Raw genomic sequence first — 18,140 nt, forward strand, 5'->3', positions numbered from 1 at the left:
AAAAAAAAAAAAAAAAAAAAAAAAAGTAGCCAGGCATGGTGGTGTGTGCCTGCAGTCCTAGCTACTCAGGAGGCTGAGGTGGGAGTACTGCTTGAACTGGGAGGTGGAGGTTGCAGTGAGCTGAGATGGTGCCACTGCACTCCAGCCTGGGTGACAGAGATGAAACCCTGTCTAAAAAAAAAAAAAAAAAAAAAACCTTAAGAAATGTTATATAATTTGCCCTAAATAGAAAATAATGATGAATTAAATACAAGTCCGTGACTTTTTTTTTTAAAGTTTGTGTCTTGAGACCTAGACATTTTAAAAAACTACACTACACCATAAGGCACAGAGTGAATATTTATTTATCACAGAGGTCAAGCCTAAGCTCTAATTTTATAAATCCTGGAAAAGCAGGCCAGAAAAGTACAGAGACTTGCCCAAAGTCAAAGCTAAAGATGCTTCCAGAGGCCAGGAGAGAAGAAAATGTTTTAGTAGCACTCCATAACTGGACCCTCAAATCTACTCACTCCAAGCATCCCTTCAAGTTCCTGACTCCAAAAAATCTCAGTAAGAAAACAATAGAGATGGTTTCCAAATAGGAGGTAGGACACCATGAGTGGCATTGAGCAATAACTACAACAGTCTAGCTAAAGATACCTGCCACTTATGACATCTGAGCATGAAACTAATTTTAAAATGGCCATTTAGTATATACATGTAAGAAATCTTGTATCCCCTAAATCTATACAAATAAAAAACTACAAATAAAATGGCCATAAAAATGAAACAACAAAACAAAAACAACCACCACCTGTGGCTTCCAAACGCCTTATCTTTTCATTTATTCATGAAGATTTCTGGTCCCACACATGTTCCAGGACAAGTTGTATCAATATACCCCAATCCTTTCTAACGCCCTGAGTTCTTTCTTCCAAATATCTTCTAATTCGTGGTCTGGGAGGGAAAAGGGTAGTGGAGTTCTCAGGTAGATGACATCTCCAAAGGGGAAAGGACAAAGGCCTCTGGCTTGGCTTCCTGCTTCAGCACTCCAGTCAGCAGGAACTCAGGTGAGAGGAGGGGCAGCCCAACACGCAGTGGAACAGAGCAACGAGGGAAGTCCTGAGGGCATGTGATCACAACTCTCTGAGGCTAGGGAAGACAGCAAAGACAAAATCAGGGGTGAAAAAGAATCCTAGAAATGGGTTCAGGACCCACTAACCAGTCTTAGCATCACTAAAATAATACCTCCTATATGAAGCCAAGTGAAGCACACCGCATACTGTCTATGAACTACTCTTGCTAGGCCAGGCACAGTGGCTCACTCCTGTAATCCCACCACTTTGGGAGGCCGAGGCGGGCAGATCACGAGGTCAGGAGATCAAGACCATCCTGGCTAACACGGTGAAACCCCGTCTCTATTAAAAACACAAAAAAATTAGCCGGGCGTGGTGGCAGGCGCCTGTAGTCCCAGTTACTTGGGAGGCTGAGGCAGGAGAATGGTGTAAACCCAGGAGGCGGAGCTTGCAGTGAGCTGAGATTGCGCCACTGCACTCTAGCTTGGGCGACAGAGCAAGACTCCATCTCAAAAAAAAAAAAAAAAAAATTAGCTGGGTGTGGTGGCGTGCGCCTGTAGTCCCAGCTATTCAGGAGGCTGAGTCAGGAGAATGGTGTGAACCCAGGAGGCAGAGGTTGTAGTAAGCCAAGATTACTCCACTGTACTCCAGCCTGGCGACAGAGCAAGACTCTGTCTCAAAAAAAAAAAAAAAAAAGAAACACACTTGCTAGAAAGATGAACCTGAATTCATTCAAGCTTTTACAATTATCTGCAGTTTCCAGGAAATATGGAATACAGAGGAACAAGATAAATGATGCAACAAGGAGGCAAACCCAAAATTCCACACTGAGGAACATTCTAAAGGACAAGTGACCCAGTTTCTGCAGGAAATTGATGGCATAAAAATAGCTGGGTGGGTTAAGGGATGCTGTAAAGAGAATTAAGAGGATAATAGTTGTGGCAGTATGTGGACTTTATTTGAATCCTGATTTGAACAACTGCATAGAGAGATTTTTCAGTCAATGGGGGAAATTTTATTAATGGAGTGGGAGCAAATGACCAATAAACTACTGTTAACTTTGTTTAGGATCAATAATGGCATTGTGATTATGAAACAAAATGCACATATTTCTTAGAGATGTATATTTAAGTATGTAGGAAGAAATAATGTAATATTGGCAGTTTGTTTTAAAATACTTCAGTAAAGAAAGAGAAAGGAAAAAAAGAAAGAATAAAGAAAAATAAAAAGAAAGAAAATACTTCAGCAAAGAAAATCAAAGGAAAAAAGGGATAGATGGAGCAAAAGTAGCATAATCTAAATTAAGCTGCTGAATCTCGGTGATTGTTATATGGGTGTATCAGCAGATCTGTCCCCTCATTCCTATCCCTTTCTATACCATAGGTCTTTCCCCACCCTCTCACTACTCTATATTCTTTTCTGTACCTCCATTTTTTTTCCCCTCCAACCTTTGCCATTCCAGCCACCTCTTTAACTGCCACTGCCACCTCACCCAGACCCAGAACATCCTAAGCATACCTTATAGGACCGAGGCATGCTGGGTAGGTATGTGCCTCCACAGCAGCTAATGATCTCTCCCATCTGAGGTGGTGGTGGCTGGACTCCAGGGGTCACATAGATCTCATAGCCCTAAGAGAAAGAAATGGTGGAGACGGTATTGTAGGTTGGGAAGCACTGGAGGGAGGGCTGAAGCACAGGTCAAGAGATAGCCTCTCACCTCCAGCAGCCTTCGCTCCCGAGCCCGACTCAGTGCGTCTTGAAGGCTAAAGCCAAAGTTCTTCTCTTGCTCAGGGTCGGTCACCACATATTCATCCGGGGGTAAGAAGCAACCGGCCTTACGGGACTAAGGACAGCAGCAGTCAGCATCAAAGCTCAGCCCAGCCCCTCACCCAGCTCTGCTGCCTAGCACTTAGAGAGAGCTCACAAAATGTCTTTTAAATCATTCAGGCTTCTGGCTCACTAATGCCCCTGTCTTCCTGTAACGCCTCTTCCCTTCCACAACTTTCTAGGGTACTACGTGAGCAGTCTTGCCACTATATTGGTCTGTCATCATCCCTTGGCCTCTCACCTGATGCAGCCAGTCCAGGGAGAGAATGGGGATTCCCCGCCCCAGGGCACACAGGAACTTGACTGTCCGGCGGATGCGATCAGTGACCAGGTGGGAAGCCTCTGCCGCTGAACCAGCCAGACTTCCCCCCAGTGCCAGCACGGCCCGCTCTCCCTGAGCATCCACCACTCCTGTGAAGAGCACCTGTGGAAGGGTTGACCCGAGGTGGTCACAGCAACCCACACCATCAGCACCCATCTCTACAATCCTCCAGGTCTCCTTGCATCCTCCCCTCATCTCTGTCTCCCACAAAGTCCCATGCCCTTGTCTCTTACTTTGGGGGCTGTTGATTCTTGGTTAAGTTTGGTCCGTCGGAGGCTGCGGTTCGGTATTCTGTTGGGCTCCTCCTCTGCCTGGTCTCTCTTTCTCTTGCCTGGTTTTGGAGTCATGACATCCTGAGATTGAGAAAAATCTTGGTGGGAGTTTCAGAGCCCCGAAGCCATTTTTCCCAGCTTTGTGGTCCTAGCCCTCTCCTCACCTCTTCCTTCCCTGGCTTCTCTGCAGTATCTTCTTCCTCTTCCTTGATAATCACTGTCTTCTGGGAGACTTCCCCTCTTTGGGGCTGTTTTTGATGTGGTGGTGAATCCATGATAGCTAAAGACCTCTTGCGGCTTTGAGAGGCCTTAGGCTGGAGCTCTGGGGTGAACCTAGATCTACCTGCTGGTTCCACTTTTCGGATCTGGGAGGCATGAGTTGGTATATCAAGAAGCTGGGGAGAGGCAGGCTCAGGAATGGCTGTAAGGGATTCATCTGCTCTCACTGCTCCCCATCTTTGGTTCCTTGAGGGCCGGGATTTAGGTTCCAGGGGTGCAGAGCAAGGCTTATGGTCAATGGGAGCTGTGAGGGAGCCAGGATTCCCAGTGGCTCTCTGCCTCTTGATGCAACTGGCTTGAGGAATAGGCTCAGGGGAAATAGGCTGGTCTGTGGTGACAGGAGATTGGAATTCAGGGGTAGTAGGAATTAGCATAGCACTTACTGTGGAAGACCTCAGTGTTTTGCTCTGACTACCCTGAGGTATGGCCTCAGGGGTGACAGGCTGGTCTGTGGGGGTAAAAGGCTCAAGATCAGAGGCTGCTGGTTCAACTGGTTCAGGAGTCTTGACAGAGGACCTATTTGTCCTTCCCCTAGTGGCCCTAGATGTGGGCTTGGGGGTGACAGGCTGGTCTGTGGAGGTGGTAGGATGGAGCTCAGGGGCTGTGGGGACAGCTGGTTCAGGGGTCTTGACAGAGGACCTATTTTTCCTGCCCCTAGTGGCCCGAGATGTGGGCTCAGGGGTGACAAGCTGGCTTCTGGAGGTGGAAGGGTGAAACTCAGGGGCTATAGGGACAATTAATTCAGGGGTCTTGACAGATGACCTATTTGTCCTGCCCCTAGTGGCCCGAGATGTGGGCTTGGGGGTGACAGGCTGGTCTGTGGAGGTGGTAGGACGGGGCTCAGGCGCTGTGGGCACAACTTTTTCAGGGGTCTTGACAGAAGACCTATTTTTTCTTCCCCTAGTGGTCCGAGATGTGGGCTCAGAGGTGACAGGCTGGTCTGTGGAGGTGGAAGCCTGGAGCTCAGGGACTGTGGGCACAACTATTTTAGGAGTCTTGACAGAGGTTCTATCTGTTCTTCCCCTAGTAGCCTGAGATGTAGGCTCGGGGGTAATAGGCTGGTGTGTGGAGGTGGAAGGCTGGAGCTCAGGGGCTGTGGAGACAACTGGTTCAGGGGTCTTGACGGAGGACCTATTTGTCCTGCCCCTGGTGGCCTGAGATGTGTGCTTGGCAGTGACTGGCTGGTGTGTGGAGGTGGAAGGCTGGAGCTCAGGGGCTGTGCGGAGAACTGTTTCAGGGCTCTTGACAGAGGACCTATTTGTCCTACCCCTGGTGGCCTGAGATGTGGGCTCAGGAGTGATAGGCTGGTCTGTGGAGGTGGAAGGCTGGAGCTTAGGGGCTGTGGCCACAACTGTTTCAGGGGTCTTGACAGAGGACCTATTTTTTCTTCCCCTAGTAGGCTGATATGTGGGCTCAGTGATGACAGGCTGCTCTGTGGAGGTGGAAGGTGGGAGCTCAGGGGCTATAGGGACAGTTGATTCAGGGGTCTTGACAGAGGACATATTTGTCCTGCTCCTAGTGGTCCGAGATGTGGGCTTGGGGGTGACAGGTTGGTCTGTGGAGGTGGAAGGGTGGAGCTCAAGGGCTGTGGGCACAACTGCTTCAGGGGTCTTGACAGAGGATCTACTTTTTCTTCCCCTAGTAGCCTGAGATGTGGGCTCAGAGGCGACAGGCTGGTCTGTGGAGGTGGAAGGCTGGAGCTCAGGGACTGTGGGGACAACTGGTTCAGGGGTCTTGACAGAGGACCTATTTGTCCTGCTCCTAGTGGCCTGAGATGTGGGCTTGGGGGTGACTGGCTGGGCTGTGGAGGTGGAAGGGTGGGGCTCAGGGGCAGCAGAGGTAGCTGGAAAGGGTGTCATCCTGGAGGACTTCCGAGTTATGATTTTAGGCTTTGGGTGGAAAGGCTCCAGCTCTGAGGACAAGGGAGTCTCTGGAGCTTCCTGACTCCTATCCTGCCCGGTCTTACGAATGGTTGGCTCGATAGAAGGTGAAAGGGGAGAAAGAAGGGGCTGAGGTGCAAGATGTTTCTGGCTCTGAGAGTTAAGGGGCTTTTGGGGTGGGGCTGAGGCTTCAGGCACTGTAGGAGGCAGACAAGCATCTGGAGATTCCTGATCGCCCTAGGGAGAAACAGAAGCAAGTGAGGGGGAGGAGGTGGAGAAAAGAGATAGAACTTGGATACTGTTCTTGATACTTGTTTATGGTTAGATAGGCTTACTGGATTTCGCCCAGGCGTAGTGGCTCACGGCTATAATCCCAGCACCTTGGGAGGCCAAGGTGGGTGGATCACGAGGTCAGGAGTTCAAGACCAGCCTGGCCAACATAGTGAAACCCCGTCTCTACTAAAAATACAAAAAAAATTAGCCGGGTGTGTTGGCAGGTGCCTGTAGTCCCAGCTACTTGGGAGGCTGAGGCAGGATAATCGCTTGAACCTGGGAGGCAGAGGTTGCAGTGAGCCAAGATCGCGCCACTGCACTCCAGCCTGGGTGACAGAGTGAGCCTCTGTCTCAAAAAAACACATAAAAATTAGCTGGGCGTGGTGACACGCACATGTAGTCCCAGCTACTTGGGAGGCTGCAGCAGGAGAATCACTTGAACCCGGGAGATGGAGGTTGCAGTGAGCCAAGATCACGCCACTGCACACTCCAGCCAGGGTGACAGAGAGAGACTCTGTCTCAAAAAAGAACAAAAACAAAACAAAAAATATGCTCACTGGGCTGGGCGCGGTGGCTCACGCTTGTAATCCCAGCACTTTGGGAAGCCGAGGCAGGTGGATCACCTGAGGTCGGGAGTTCAAGACCAGCCTGACCAACATGGAGAAACCCCGTCTCTACTAAAAATACAAAATTAGCTGGGGTGGTGGCGCATGCCTGTAATCCCAGCTACTCGGGAGGCTGAGGCAGGAGAATCTCTTGAACCCGGGAGGCGGAGGTTGCGGTGAGCCGAGATCGCGCCACTGCACTCCAGCCTGGGTAAAAAGAGCGAAACTCTGTCTCAAAAAAAAAAAAAAAAAATATGCTTACTGGATTTCCCTTTCTGTCTATGATCTCTCCTCCATTAGACTGGGATATACCTGGGAAGCTACCTTTCCCCATGGACCTGTCTCCATAATGCTACTATAGTGTTCTCCACACATGGATGATGGTAATGAAAAGGATGGCTGGGGCAAAGAAAGAAGAAACACGAAGGATCTTTCTTTTGAGTCAGGTAGGAGATACAACTTGGGAAACAGATATGGAAAACAATGGGTGCCGAGGATAAAGGAATAGAAGCCAATCAAGGAGTGATAAAAATGGAAGAAAACTGAATAATGAGAAAAGAATAGATTAAAGTGAGGCTAGGTGAAGGAGCGTTGGAGAGGATATAGAGATGACTTGTGGAGTAGGAGGTAGAAAAAGCAGCTCTCACCCTGGAAGCCTTCTCAGCAGCTCTGATCCTGGAAGCCTTCTCAGTGGGTGGCATCTTGCAATTCAGGAGGCCTAGACAGAAAATAAACACAAAGGTGGCTGAGTTGCAGGCAGCTGGTTGCCCAGGGGTTGATTATTATGAGGCCTGTGTATCACCTCGAGTTCCCCTCTGCCTTCACTTACCTTTCTGATGCCTCCTGGGGCTCACTGGGGATCCCCTTCCACCTGACTGGCTCCCAGAAGGTACGGGGGCTGAGGTAGGTCCCGGAAGGTCCCCCGCCCCCACCCCAGGCTCTGGTGTTGGGCTGGAGGCCTGCCCTTTCTGGTCCTGGCTCCCTCCCTTTGGCTCCCCTCTCTGTGCATCTCTCTCCAGGATCACTTTGGGCACCTTCTCTTCTAACTCAGCTGGCTCACACTCTCTGTCTGCTACTGGTCTCTCTACTTCTCTCTCAAATGCTTTGCTTGGAAGGGTCTGCTTCTGTACTTGTTTCTCTTGTATTTCCTTGGATGTCTCAATTTCTGCCTTCAAACTCTCCCTATCTCTTTCAGGACTTGCACTTTCCCCATTTTTGTCAGATTCTTGTCTCTGGGTGTCTCTAGCTAACAACTGTTTTTGTTCTCTGTCCTGTATCCCCCTGGTTAATTCTTCCTCTCCCGTCACATCTGTCTGTCTTTCCGGTAGCAGTTTCTCAGTTTCTCTCTCCAGTGGCCCTCTCTCAGGGCCCACCCTCTCTGCTGTTTCTTTTGGTATACCCATGCCTTTATCCACAGTCTGCCTCCCTCTGCCTTGAATCCCCATTGGCTCTGTGTGAACTGGGCTCTCTGGATGTTGGTCTCCTGGAATTGCCCTAGGTGGAGACAGGCAAGGTCCATAGGCCTCAAGGTGGGTGTCAAAAGGCTGGGTCTCAGAGTCCTCAGACTCTCTCAGACAGAATGGCTGTGTAGCCAGGACCTCCCATGGTTCATCTAGGGTACCTGGAAGGGAGGAAGGAAGAGAGAGAGAGGGAGAGAGAGAGAGAAAAGGAGAGGAGGAGGGAAAGGGAAGTACAGATTGACATAATAAATATGATGAGAAAAGATTTAGATAAACTCATAAATAATAAATCTGAACAGGTTATTAAAGGAAAGCTGGGAATAAGGGTGGTAGTTACAACATTTAACGTTTGTCTCAAAAAGGTCATAGCCTTGGGCGGGCATGGTGGCTCAGACATGTAATCCCAGCACTTTGGGAGGCCAAGACATGAAGATTGCTTGAGGTCAGGAGTTTGAGACTAGCCTGAACAACATGGCAAAACCCCATCTCTAAAAAAATACAAAAAAATTAGCCAGGTGTGGGGGCAGGGACCTGTAGTCCTGTAGTCTCAGCTACCCAGGAGGTTGAGGTAGAAGAACTATTTGAACCCCAGAAGTCAAGACTGTAGTGAGCTGCGATCATACCACTGCACTTCAGCCTGAGTGACAGAGACCCTGTCTCAAAAAAAAAAAAAAAAAGAAAAAAAACCCCAACAACAAAAGGAAAAACATCATAGCCTAATACGAGTTCCCCGAATAGTCTCTCATCATACCACTGCACTCCAGCCTGAGTGACAGAGACCCTGTCTCAAAAAAATAAAAAAATAAAAACATCATAGCCTAATAAGAGAGTTCCCTGAATAGTCTCTCTCTTTTTCTTTTTGAGACACAGTCTCACTCTGTCACCCAGGCTGGAGTGCAGTGGCATGATATTGGCTCACTGCAACTTCCAACTGCTGGGCTCAGGAGATCCTCTCACCTCAGCCTCCTGAGTAGCTGGGACTATAGCATGTGCCAATGCGCCCGGCTAATTTTTTGTATTTGTTGTAGATATGGGGTTTGGTCTTGAATTCTTGGACTCAAGTGATCCGCCCATCCTAGCCTCCCAAAGTGCTGGGATTACCGGTGTGAGCCACCATGCTTGGCTGGAATTTCCTACTTTTTAAAGGCTGAATAGTATTCCACTGTGTATATATACCACATTTTCTTTTTCATCGACACATAATAATGGTACATATTTATGCGGTACCTGTGCTATTTTGACTCATGCATGCAGTGTACAATGATAAAACCAAGATAATTGGAATATCCACTATCTCAAACATTTACCATTTCTTTGTATTGGAAACATATCAAATCTCTTCTAGCTATTTTGAAATATACAATAAATTATTAACTATAGTAACCCTACTGTGGAACTGAATACTAGAACTTATTCATTCAATCTTGACTGTATTTTTGTATCTATTAACCAACCTCTTTATGCATCCGGTCCCTCTACCCTTCCCAGCCTTTGGTAACCATCATTCTACTCTCTACTTCCATGAGATCCATGTTTTTAGCTGCCACATGAGTGAGCGTGCAATATTTGTCTTTCTGTGCCAACTTATTTCACTTAACATAATGTCCTCAGGGTTCATCCATGTTGCTGTAGATGACAGGATTTCATTCTCTTTTGTGGCTGAATACTGTTCCATTGTGTATATAAACACATTTTCTTTTTTAGATTGAGTCTTGCTCTGTCGCCCAGTTTGGAGTGCAGTGGCGTGATCTCAGCTCACTGCAATCTCTGTGTCTTAGGCTCCAGCAATCCTCCCATCTCAGCCTCCCGAGTAGCTAAGACTACAAGTGCATGCCGCCATGCCCAGCTAATTTTTGTATTTTGAGCCACCGCACCCAGCCTATATACACATTTTCTTTTTTTTATTTGAGACGAAGTCTCACTCTGTCACCCATACTGGAGTGCAGTGGCGTGATCTTGGCTCACTGCAACCTCTGCCTCTGGGGTTCAAATGAGTCTCCTGCTTCAGCCTCCTGAGTAGCTGAGACTACAGGCACCTGCCACCATGCCCAGCTAATTTTTGTATTTTTAGTAGAGACAGGGTTTCACTATGTTGGCCAGGCTGGTCTCAAACTCCTGACCTCATGTGATCCGCCCACTTCGGCCTCCCAAAGTGCTGAGATCACAGGCATTAGGCACTGTGCCCCGCCTACGTTTTCTTTTCTTTCTATTGTTTTTGAGACAGAGTTTCACTCTTGTTGCCCAGGCTGGAGTGTGATGGCACAATCTTAGCTCACCACAACCTCCGCCTCCCAGGTTCAAGGGATTCTCGTGACTCAGCCTCCTGAGTAGCTGGGATTACAGGCATGCACCACCAGACCCAGCTAATTTTGTATTTTTAGTAGAGACGGGGTTTCTCCATGTTGGTCAAGGTGTTCTCAAACTCTTGACCTCGGGTGATCTGCCTGCCTTGGCCTCCCAAAGTGCTGGGATTAGAGGCGTGAGCCACTGTGCCCGACCCCGGCCTACATTTTCTTTATCCATTCATCTGTTGATGAACATTTAGTTTGGTTGCATATCTTGCCTACTGTGAATAGTGATGCAATAATGTGGTTTTTTTTAAGAGACATTGGGGGTGGGGGTTGAGGGAAAGGCTATTGCCCAGGCTGGGCTCAAGTGAACCTCCCATCCTGGCCTCCCATGTAGCTGGGACTACAGGTGCTCACTACTATGCTGGGCTAATTTTTTCATTTTTGTGGAGACCAGGTCTCTCTCTGTTGTCCAGGCCAGTCCCTAAATATTTTCAGTCTGTAGCTGGTTGAATTCACGGATGCAAACTCGCATATACAAAGGGTTGATTGTCATCAGAGTATGAAAGAAACATGTAGGAAGGCAAATCAAGAAAGAATGCAGGCCGGGCGCAGTGGCTCACGCCTGCAATCCTAGCATTTTGGGAGGCTGAGGCAGGCGGATCACTTGAGGTCAAGGGTTTGAGACCAGCCTGGCCAACATGGTGAAACCCTGTCTCTACTAAAAATACAAAAAATTTAGCCAAGCATGGTGACAGGCGGCTGTAATCCCAGCTACTTGGGAAGCTGAAGGAAGAGATACCGCCTGGGAGGTGGAGGTTACAGTGAGCTGAGACGGCGCCACTGCACTCCAGCCTGAGTGACAAAGGAAAAAAAAAAAGAGAATGCAAAACTGGGGGCACAGAGGAGGTAAGAGTTTCTTGTACCTGTTGTCTGGAAGCTGCAATGGGAAGGGCCAAGTTCTTGGGGTGGAGTCAACATGAAGGCCTGGGTAGGTTCATCCTCCATGCTCTGGACTGCTGTATAGGAAAAGATGACCTAAGTACATCTCCTCCATACTACTGCAGGGTCTGATTCCTGGTCTCCTACCCTACCCACACTAGCCTTTACCCTTCAAGGACCACCAGTCTAATCTCCCAGCTCCCACTGGTACAGGATTCAAATAACACAGAAGTCCTCACCTTCCAGGCCCTGATTCTCCAGAAAGCATTGGGTAGCTTGCAGATCCGGATCTTCAGAATCTGGTAGGGGAGGAATATTAGATAATTAAAAAAAAAAAAAAACATACCTGACACTAAACTCCTTAAATAATCCCTACCTTTCTCTCCCCAACCCCAACTGTTAGAACCCTGGTTTATTTCAGAGGTCAAGGAAGGAAGGCCAGCACTTACCATCACAGTTGTCTTCAGAGTCCTTGGTCCTACCCACATGTTGTTCTCTCTCCCTTCCTGTGGGGACCTGGGCTCCCTCTCTCTGTGGCTGGGTGGATTCCCCTGGAGTGTCAGTGTCCACCACCAGATCTGTGAGGTTCTCTCTCGAGGTAGGGAGGTCCTGCTCCACTTGTGCCACAGGTGACCCACCCTGGGCCCCCACCTCATAAGCTCTCTCCTGCTTAAGACAAGCTGCAGTCCACTCTGCCCCAGCATCCCCTTCTGCTGGAAGCTGGCTCTTTCTTACATCTGCAACTGCTGAGGCTGCTAAGGAGGTGCCCTCCTCTGCATCTATTTCAGAGTCCCCATGTGGAGGCCAGGCTTCCTCTAGAGATACCACAAGCAGCTTTGCTGGTCCCCCGTCTGCTTTCACATCTGTTTGATTTGTCCCCTCCATAGACACCTGATGCTTCTTCATATGTACAATGGCTGACCCTGGCGGGACTTCCTCCTCCACTTGTGTGTTGATGCCCACTGTGATGGAGGCTTGGCTTCTTTCCAGGTGGATCCCAGGTGAGCTCTTATCTGCTTCCACACTGTCATCACTGTCCCCAAAAGGAGGCTGGTCCTTTTCTGAATGTGCTCTAACAAGGGCTCTAATCTTTGTGTGAGCCTTGGGGACAGTTTCTTTATTTTCCACTGGGAGTTCTTCCTCCTCCACATCTGTGTCACTGTCTCTCCCAGTGGTGGTTTGGCATCGCTGGAGAAGGACCGCATGGTGGGCCATGTCCTCTTCTGCATCTCTGTTCCATACAGCAGGCTGGCTCTCTTTCAGACGTGCCAAAGTCAGCGCTGCTGAGACTTCTTCCTCATCATCTGTATCACTGTTGATAACCATGGAAGCTTGGCTTTTCTCCAGAGGGACAGCCTGTGGGGCCTTGCCTTCCTCCACATCTGTATCACTACCAGCCTGGCTCTCCTGCAGATGGGACAGGCCTGGTGCTCCAGGACCCCTTGTACCAACTCCATGAAAGATCTTCCTCTTCTTCATAGGAACGACAACTGGGGTTGCTGGAATCCCCTCTTCTTCCGCATCGGTGTCGCTGTCGATGAAGCCAAAAGGCTGAGCCCTTTCCAAATGGACCTCAGCTGGCCTTCCAGGAGGCCTGCTGTCATCATCCACATCTGTGTCACTGTCCTCTCCAGGAGGTTGGCTCCTCTCCAGAATCATCCCAGCTGGAACCACCCCATTCCCTGCACCCCTCTTGACTTTTGTGTCATTGTCCCTCTCCTTCACTGAAGGCTGATCCTTTTCAAGCTGGATTTCAGTTACAACTTCAGCTTCAGACTGCTCTGCCTCTATAGTGGCACCTCTTCTGGCAGCTGAGGAGGCCTCCTCTGTGGCTGATTGCTGACCTGCTTCCGCATCTGTGTCACTGTTCAAATTGAAGGCAAAAGGCGGCCCAGGGCCACCCAGGACAGGGGAATGCCCCTCTTCATCACTGTGAAGGGAAGAAAAGAGAGTCGATAGAATTTACTTCCCTGGAAGGGATACCTCAACTCAACTGTGAGCTCCTTGAGGGGAGACACAAGGTAGTGTTTCTTCTTCTGTTTCCAATTTGTTTTCCACTTGGCACATCAGAGGTGCTCCATAAACATTCAGCTGAGTGAATGAATATGTGTGGTTCCCCAGCCCCAACTCTCATGATAATCATCTCTTTTAGAGATTGATCCTCTAGCCCCTGGTTCTTCCTCATTTTGAAGACTCAGGTATCTGACTCTTTGGCACTCACCTCTCTGGAACTATCATTGCCACGGGGGAAGATGTGGTCCTTGATTTTTTTACCACATGCCTTTCAGAAAGAAAATCTGTCAAGAACAGAAAAGAATAAGTTGACAGTTGTACACTCATTATTCCCGTCTCCTCGTTCACCCTGCCAATATACAAACTTACCTACTTCCTCCTCTGAGTCCTCAGCTAACAGAAGCCTCTGGGGTTGAGTTCCTCCCTGTACCCTGGGTGTCTCTTCTACAGTCAGAGGGCCCCGGGAGACAAAGGGCAGAGAGACATCCAGGCGATGGTACTGGCAGAGCAAGTCAGCAAAGAGAATCAATTCCTGGTCCCTCAGACGGTGACTCACCCCAGGGCTCAAAACCTTAGGAGGTCTCAGGATTTGAGTACCATTAAGGCTCCCACAGTCTCGGAGGATAGGTGCCTTGTCCCAGGCTAAGATTTCAATCTCTGCATGTTGTTTGGAGATAGATGGAAAGGGCAGGGCCACAGAGCAATCAGGCATTCGGCCTACCACATTCTTCCCGAGGTGTAGTGGGAAATCTAAGAATTAGAGAGGCAGGTAAGTTCCAGGGTCAGAGTCCTGGCCTGTCATTAGGAAAAAGTGCCTATTAGGTACTCTACTACTCACTCAAGGCCTCCGTATGCATTAGAAAAATAGAAGGCCCTAGGACATCTAGGCACTGAAAAAGTGTATGTGATACCCCATCCATCCACAATGGATTTTTTTTTTACTGTTATAAAATATATATAACACAAAATGTATCACCTTAATAATTTTAAGTGTACAGTTCAGTGGCATTAAGTGCATTCACATTGTTGTGCAATCATCACTACCATCCATCTCCAGAGCACACAATTGGATTTTATTTATTATTTTTTTTGAGACAGGGTCTCATTCTGTCACCCAGGCTGGAATACAGTGGCATGATCATAGATCAGTGCAATCTTGAACTCCTGGGTTCAAGCGATCATCCTGGCTCAGCCTCCCAAGTAGGTGGGACTACAGATGTGCAATGAACCACCACACCTGGCTAATTTTAAAATTTTTTTGTAGAGACAGGGTCTTGCTATGCTACCCAGGCTGGTCTCTAACTCCTAGTCTCAAGTGATCATTCCGCCTTGGACTCTCAAAGCACTGGAAATACAGGTGTGAGTCACTGCACCAAACTTCATTTCAATCTCTTAATCTTCTCTTATCAAAGTAAAATCACTTCTAGTGAGTCCAGGGCAGTAGCCTACAACAATCAACTCAATCGGCCCCATCTCCTCCATTCATACAAAAAGAAAAATTCACATCTCATTGAAACATACATAAGCTTCTTGCAACCCTCCAAATACCTTCCCACAAAAATAAAAGACCTATATCAATACTTGAGCATCCAATACCCTCTGACCTTTTTCTGGTCCATGGGCACCACTAAAGATATGTAGCCGCCCTACTGGCTCCACATTACACCTCAAGGATTCACTGGATTGCTCTGTCTCCTCCTCTTCTTCAACATCCCAGTCAATAGCCTGGGTGTCCTCCATGATCTGGGAAGGATACACATTATCAATTATCCTCATTATTGGTTCACACAAACAACATCAGAGTTATCAGACTGAAAACTGGGGGGTAAACTGGATCATTATGAATGTTGATGCTTCTCTTTCCACCAATCTTTCTGTTGTTAACCTTCTGAAGCACTTAAAACATTTTTTTTTTTTTTTCTTTTGAGAGACAGTCTTGTTCTGTTCCCCAGGCTGGAGTGCAGTGGTAAGATCTTGGGCCCACTGCAACCTCTGCCTCCCGGGTTCAAGCAATTCTCTCACCTCAGCCTCCTGAATAGCTGGGATTACAGGCACCTGCCACCAGGCCTGGCTAATTTTTGTATTTTTAGTAGAGAGGGAGTTTCACCATGTTGGTTAGGTTTCATCTTGAACTCCTGACCACAAGTGATTCGCCTGCCTTGGTCCACCAAAGTGATGGGATTACAGGTGTGAGCCACTGGGTCCGGCCCTTAAAACATAGTTTGACCATGACGCAGAGCAAGAAATATTGTAGGCCAGGTGTGGTGGCTCACGCCTATAATCCCAACACTTTGCTAGGCTGAGAAAGGCATATCACTTGAGGTCAGGAGTTCGAGACCAGCATGACCAACATGGAGAAACTCTGTCTCTACTAAAAATACAAAAATTAGCTGGGCATGGTGGCTTATGCCTGTAATCCCAGTTAGTTGGGAGGCTGAGGCAGAAGAATCGCTTGAACCCAGGACGTGGAGGTTGCGGTGAGCTGAGATCATGCCATTGCACTCCAGCCTGGGCAACAAGAGTGAAACTCCATCTCAAAAAAAAAAAAAAAAAAAAAAAAAGTAATATTGTAATGTCCCAAGTACATAAATAGATAAAAACATGTGCTTGTTTATAGAAACAAGTTTTGAGAGACAATGTTTATCCTTACTACGTACAATATACTGATATATTTCATTCTATTTTTTTCTGTTCTACATATTTTAAATGCTGATTTGTAACCTACTAAATTGATTTCACTATCCACTACTGGATTGCAACCCACAATTTGAAAAATGCTATTTTGCTAACACATGCCAAGCATGTGTTGGGCATTGTCTTATGGTCAGGCATAGTAGACATGAGGCAGGCATTTAGGAAACTAATACTAAACATACATTCAATAGTTTGCTCAGGATATCCCAGCAGGTTAAGTGAACAAGAATAAATGTGCTTCTGGCTGCAAAACCCATGCTTCTTTTTGTCTTTCTCCTTTTTTTTTTTTTTTTTTTGAGACGGAGTCTTGCTCTCTGTCGCACAGGCTGAAGTGCAGTGGCACAATCTTGGCTCTCTGCAACCTCTGTCTCTTGGGTTCAAGCCATTCTCCTGCCTCAGCCTCCCAAGTAGCTGGGACTACAGGCACGAGCTGCCACGCACAGCTAATTTTTATATTTTTAGAAGAGACGGGGTTTTGCCATATTGGCCAGGGTGGACTCGAACTCTTGACCTCAGGTGATCTGCCCACCTTGCCCTCCCAAAGTGCTGAGATTACAAGCGTGAGCCACTGTTCCTGGTTGTTTTTCTTTCTTTTTTAGCCCATGCTTTTTATACTTTACCAGACCACCTCAGTATGATCAGATGCAACTGCAAAAAATGATAACAAAAGATGACATATATAGAGGCTTCCTATGTGTCAAGCACTGTTCTAATTACTTTATATTGACTCTGACTCATTTAATCTTCACAAGAACCTTGTAAAGTAGGTATTATTATCTTCCATTTCTTCAGATAAAGAAACTGCAACATAGCTGGGTTAAGATTTTCAGATCTCCTTGAAACATATATAAGCGTATATAACGTTAAGATACGCCCCAAATCACCCAGATAATGTCTCTCCTCTAAAATCTTCTGATGGTTTTTCGTGCACACAGAATAAAATCTAAACTCCTTAGCAAGACTCTCCATGATCTGAAATTCACATCTTGTAATGCCTGCCCCTCACCTGCAAAAGCCTATGGTTCAGCCAGACTTTTTCCCCAGTCTTCGAACACACTGTTCTTGTCCCCTCAAATCTTCATGCCTTAGACCAATTCCTTGGCTTTTTCCCACCTAGTTTTCTGGTCCAACTTCTACCTATTCTTTAACATTCAGTTCAAATGTCACTTTTTTTTTTTTTTTTTTGAGACGGAATCTCGCTTTGTCATCCAGGCTGGAGTACAGTGGTGCTATCTTAGCTCACTGTAACCTCTGCCTCCCGGGTTCAAGCGATTCTCCTGCCTCAGCCTCCGGAGCAGCTGGGATTACAGGCGCCCACCACCACGCCCGGCTAATTTTTGTATTTTTAGTAGAGACGGGGTTTCACCATGGTCTCGAGCTCTGACCTCAGGTGATCCGCCCACTTTGGCCTCCCAAAGTGTTGGGATTACAGGCGTGATCCACCGCGCCCGGCCTCAAATGTCACTTTCTCAGCAAACCTTTTCCTGGTGTCTTCCCTGCTTTCTGGTGTTCCTGGTGTATCCTGCCTGTTCCACAGTGGTCAATGGACTTGTGCTTACCCTAAGATCTCTCGCTACACTGTAACCATTACTTTCCATTTCTGCCTTCACACCTACCTCCAGGACTGAATTAGGGGAACTGTGTCTTTCCCCTGGGGTCCATCATATTCATTCAATGGTTATGGTATACCTAGTGCTGTTTGAAGTATTCGGCATACATCTGTGAACCAAACAGGAAATCAACCCTGCCCTCGGGATGGCTCATCACCGAGCCTACTGATGAAGGAACAAATGAGATGAAAAGAAAATAGCATAAATGGAATTCACCTGAAAATATGCCACTCTAAAGGGAAACTGTTGACAGGTAGGGAAAGTAGGATGCCCCATGGACAAAGAGTCAACTCTGTCTTTATGACAGGCCAACTCAGCGAGTGCCCACCACGCTTGGCTCCAATTCAAAGAGCCACCATCTTTGGTCCCCACCTCAGTGGGTTCCCTTGTGGCCCAACGTCTCCGCGTCTTCATACCTAAACTCGGAGCGGGGCGCCAGGTAAAGATGAGTATTATGGTCCGAGAAGCGAACTTCCAAGTCACCTTCGCCCAGTCGCACCCAAGACATGCCCCTCCCACCTTCTGGGGGAACCAAGATGGCTCCCGGGGAGCCGTGGGCGAGGCCCCTAGAACTCACCTACTTTGAGTCCCCGCGCGCGCCACCAGTAACGGTCGCGACC

General features: G+C 47.8%; 1 protein-coding gene across 1 annotated transcript; it reads right to left on the reverse strand.

Moving 5' to 3' along the window:
• Positions 1-324: 324 nt before the first annotated feature.
• Positions 325-18,069, reverse strand: LOC112622298 (mediator of DNA damage checkpoint protein 1-like). The gene is made up of 15 exons (XM_025381677.1): positions 17,737-18,069; positions 14,821-14,959; positions 13,586-13,966; positions 13,425-13,500; positions 11,653-13,133; positions 11,443-11,502; positions 11,188-11,280; positions 7,343-8,134; positions 7,161-7,231; positions 3,641-5,872; positions 3,438-3,557; positions 3,124-3,306; positions 2,773-2,898; positions 2,574-2,684; positions 325-1,131 (listed from the first exon to the last, which is right to left on the reverse strand). The coding sequence occupies exons 1-15, from the start codon at positions 17,932-17,934 to the stop codon at positions 964-966; spliced, it is 6,231 nt and encodes a 2,076-aa protein (XP_025237462.1). The 5' UTR covers positions 17,935-18,069; the 3' UTR covers positions 325-963.
• Between the last annotated feature and the right edge of the window lie 71 nt (positions 18,070-18,140).

This window comes from Theropithecus gelada, chromosome 4, assembly GCF_003255815.1.
Source record: "Theropithecus gelada isolate Dixy chromosome 4, Tgel_1.0, whole genome shotgun sequence".
Lineage (NCBI taxonomy): Eukaryota > Metazoa > Chordata > Mammalia > Primates > Cercopithecidae > Theropithecus > Theropithecus gelada.

Coding starts and splice junctions, on each gene's coding strand:
- LOC112622298 (XM_025381677.1), bottom strand. CDS start 17,934: ATGAAGACGCGGAGACGTTGGGCCACAAGGGAACCCACTGAGGTGGGG. Junction 8,135..11,187: donor TTGCAGCTTCCAGACAACAG/GTACAAGAAACT, acceptor CCTCCCTTCCAG/GTACCCTAGATGAACCATGG. Junction 3,558..3,640: donor AGAAGCCAGGGAAGGAAGAG/GTGAGGAGAGGG, acceptor TCTCAATCTCAG/GATGTCATGACTCCAAAACC.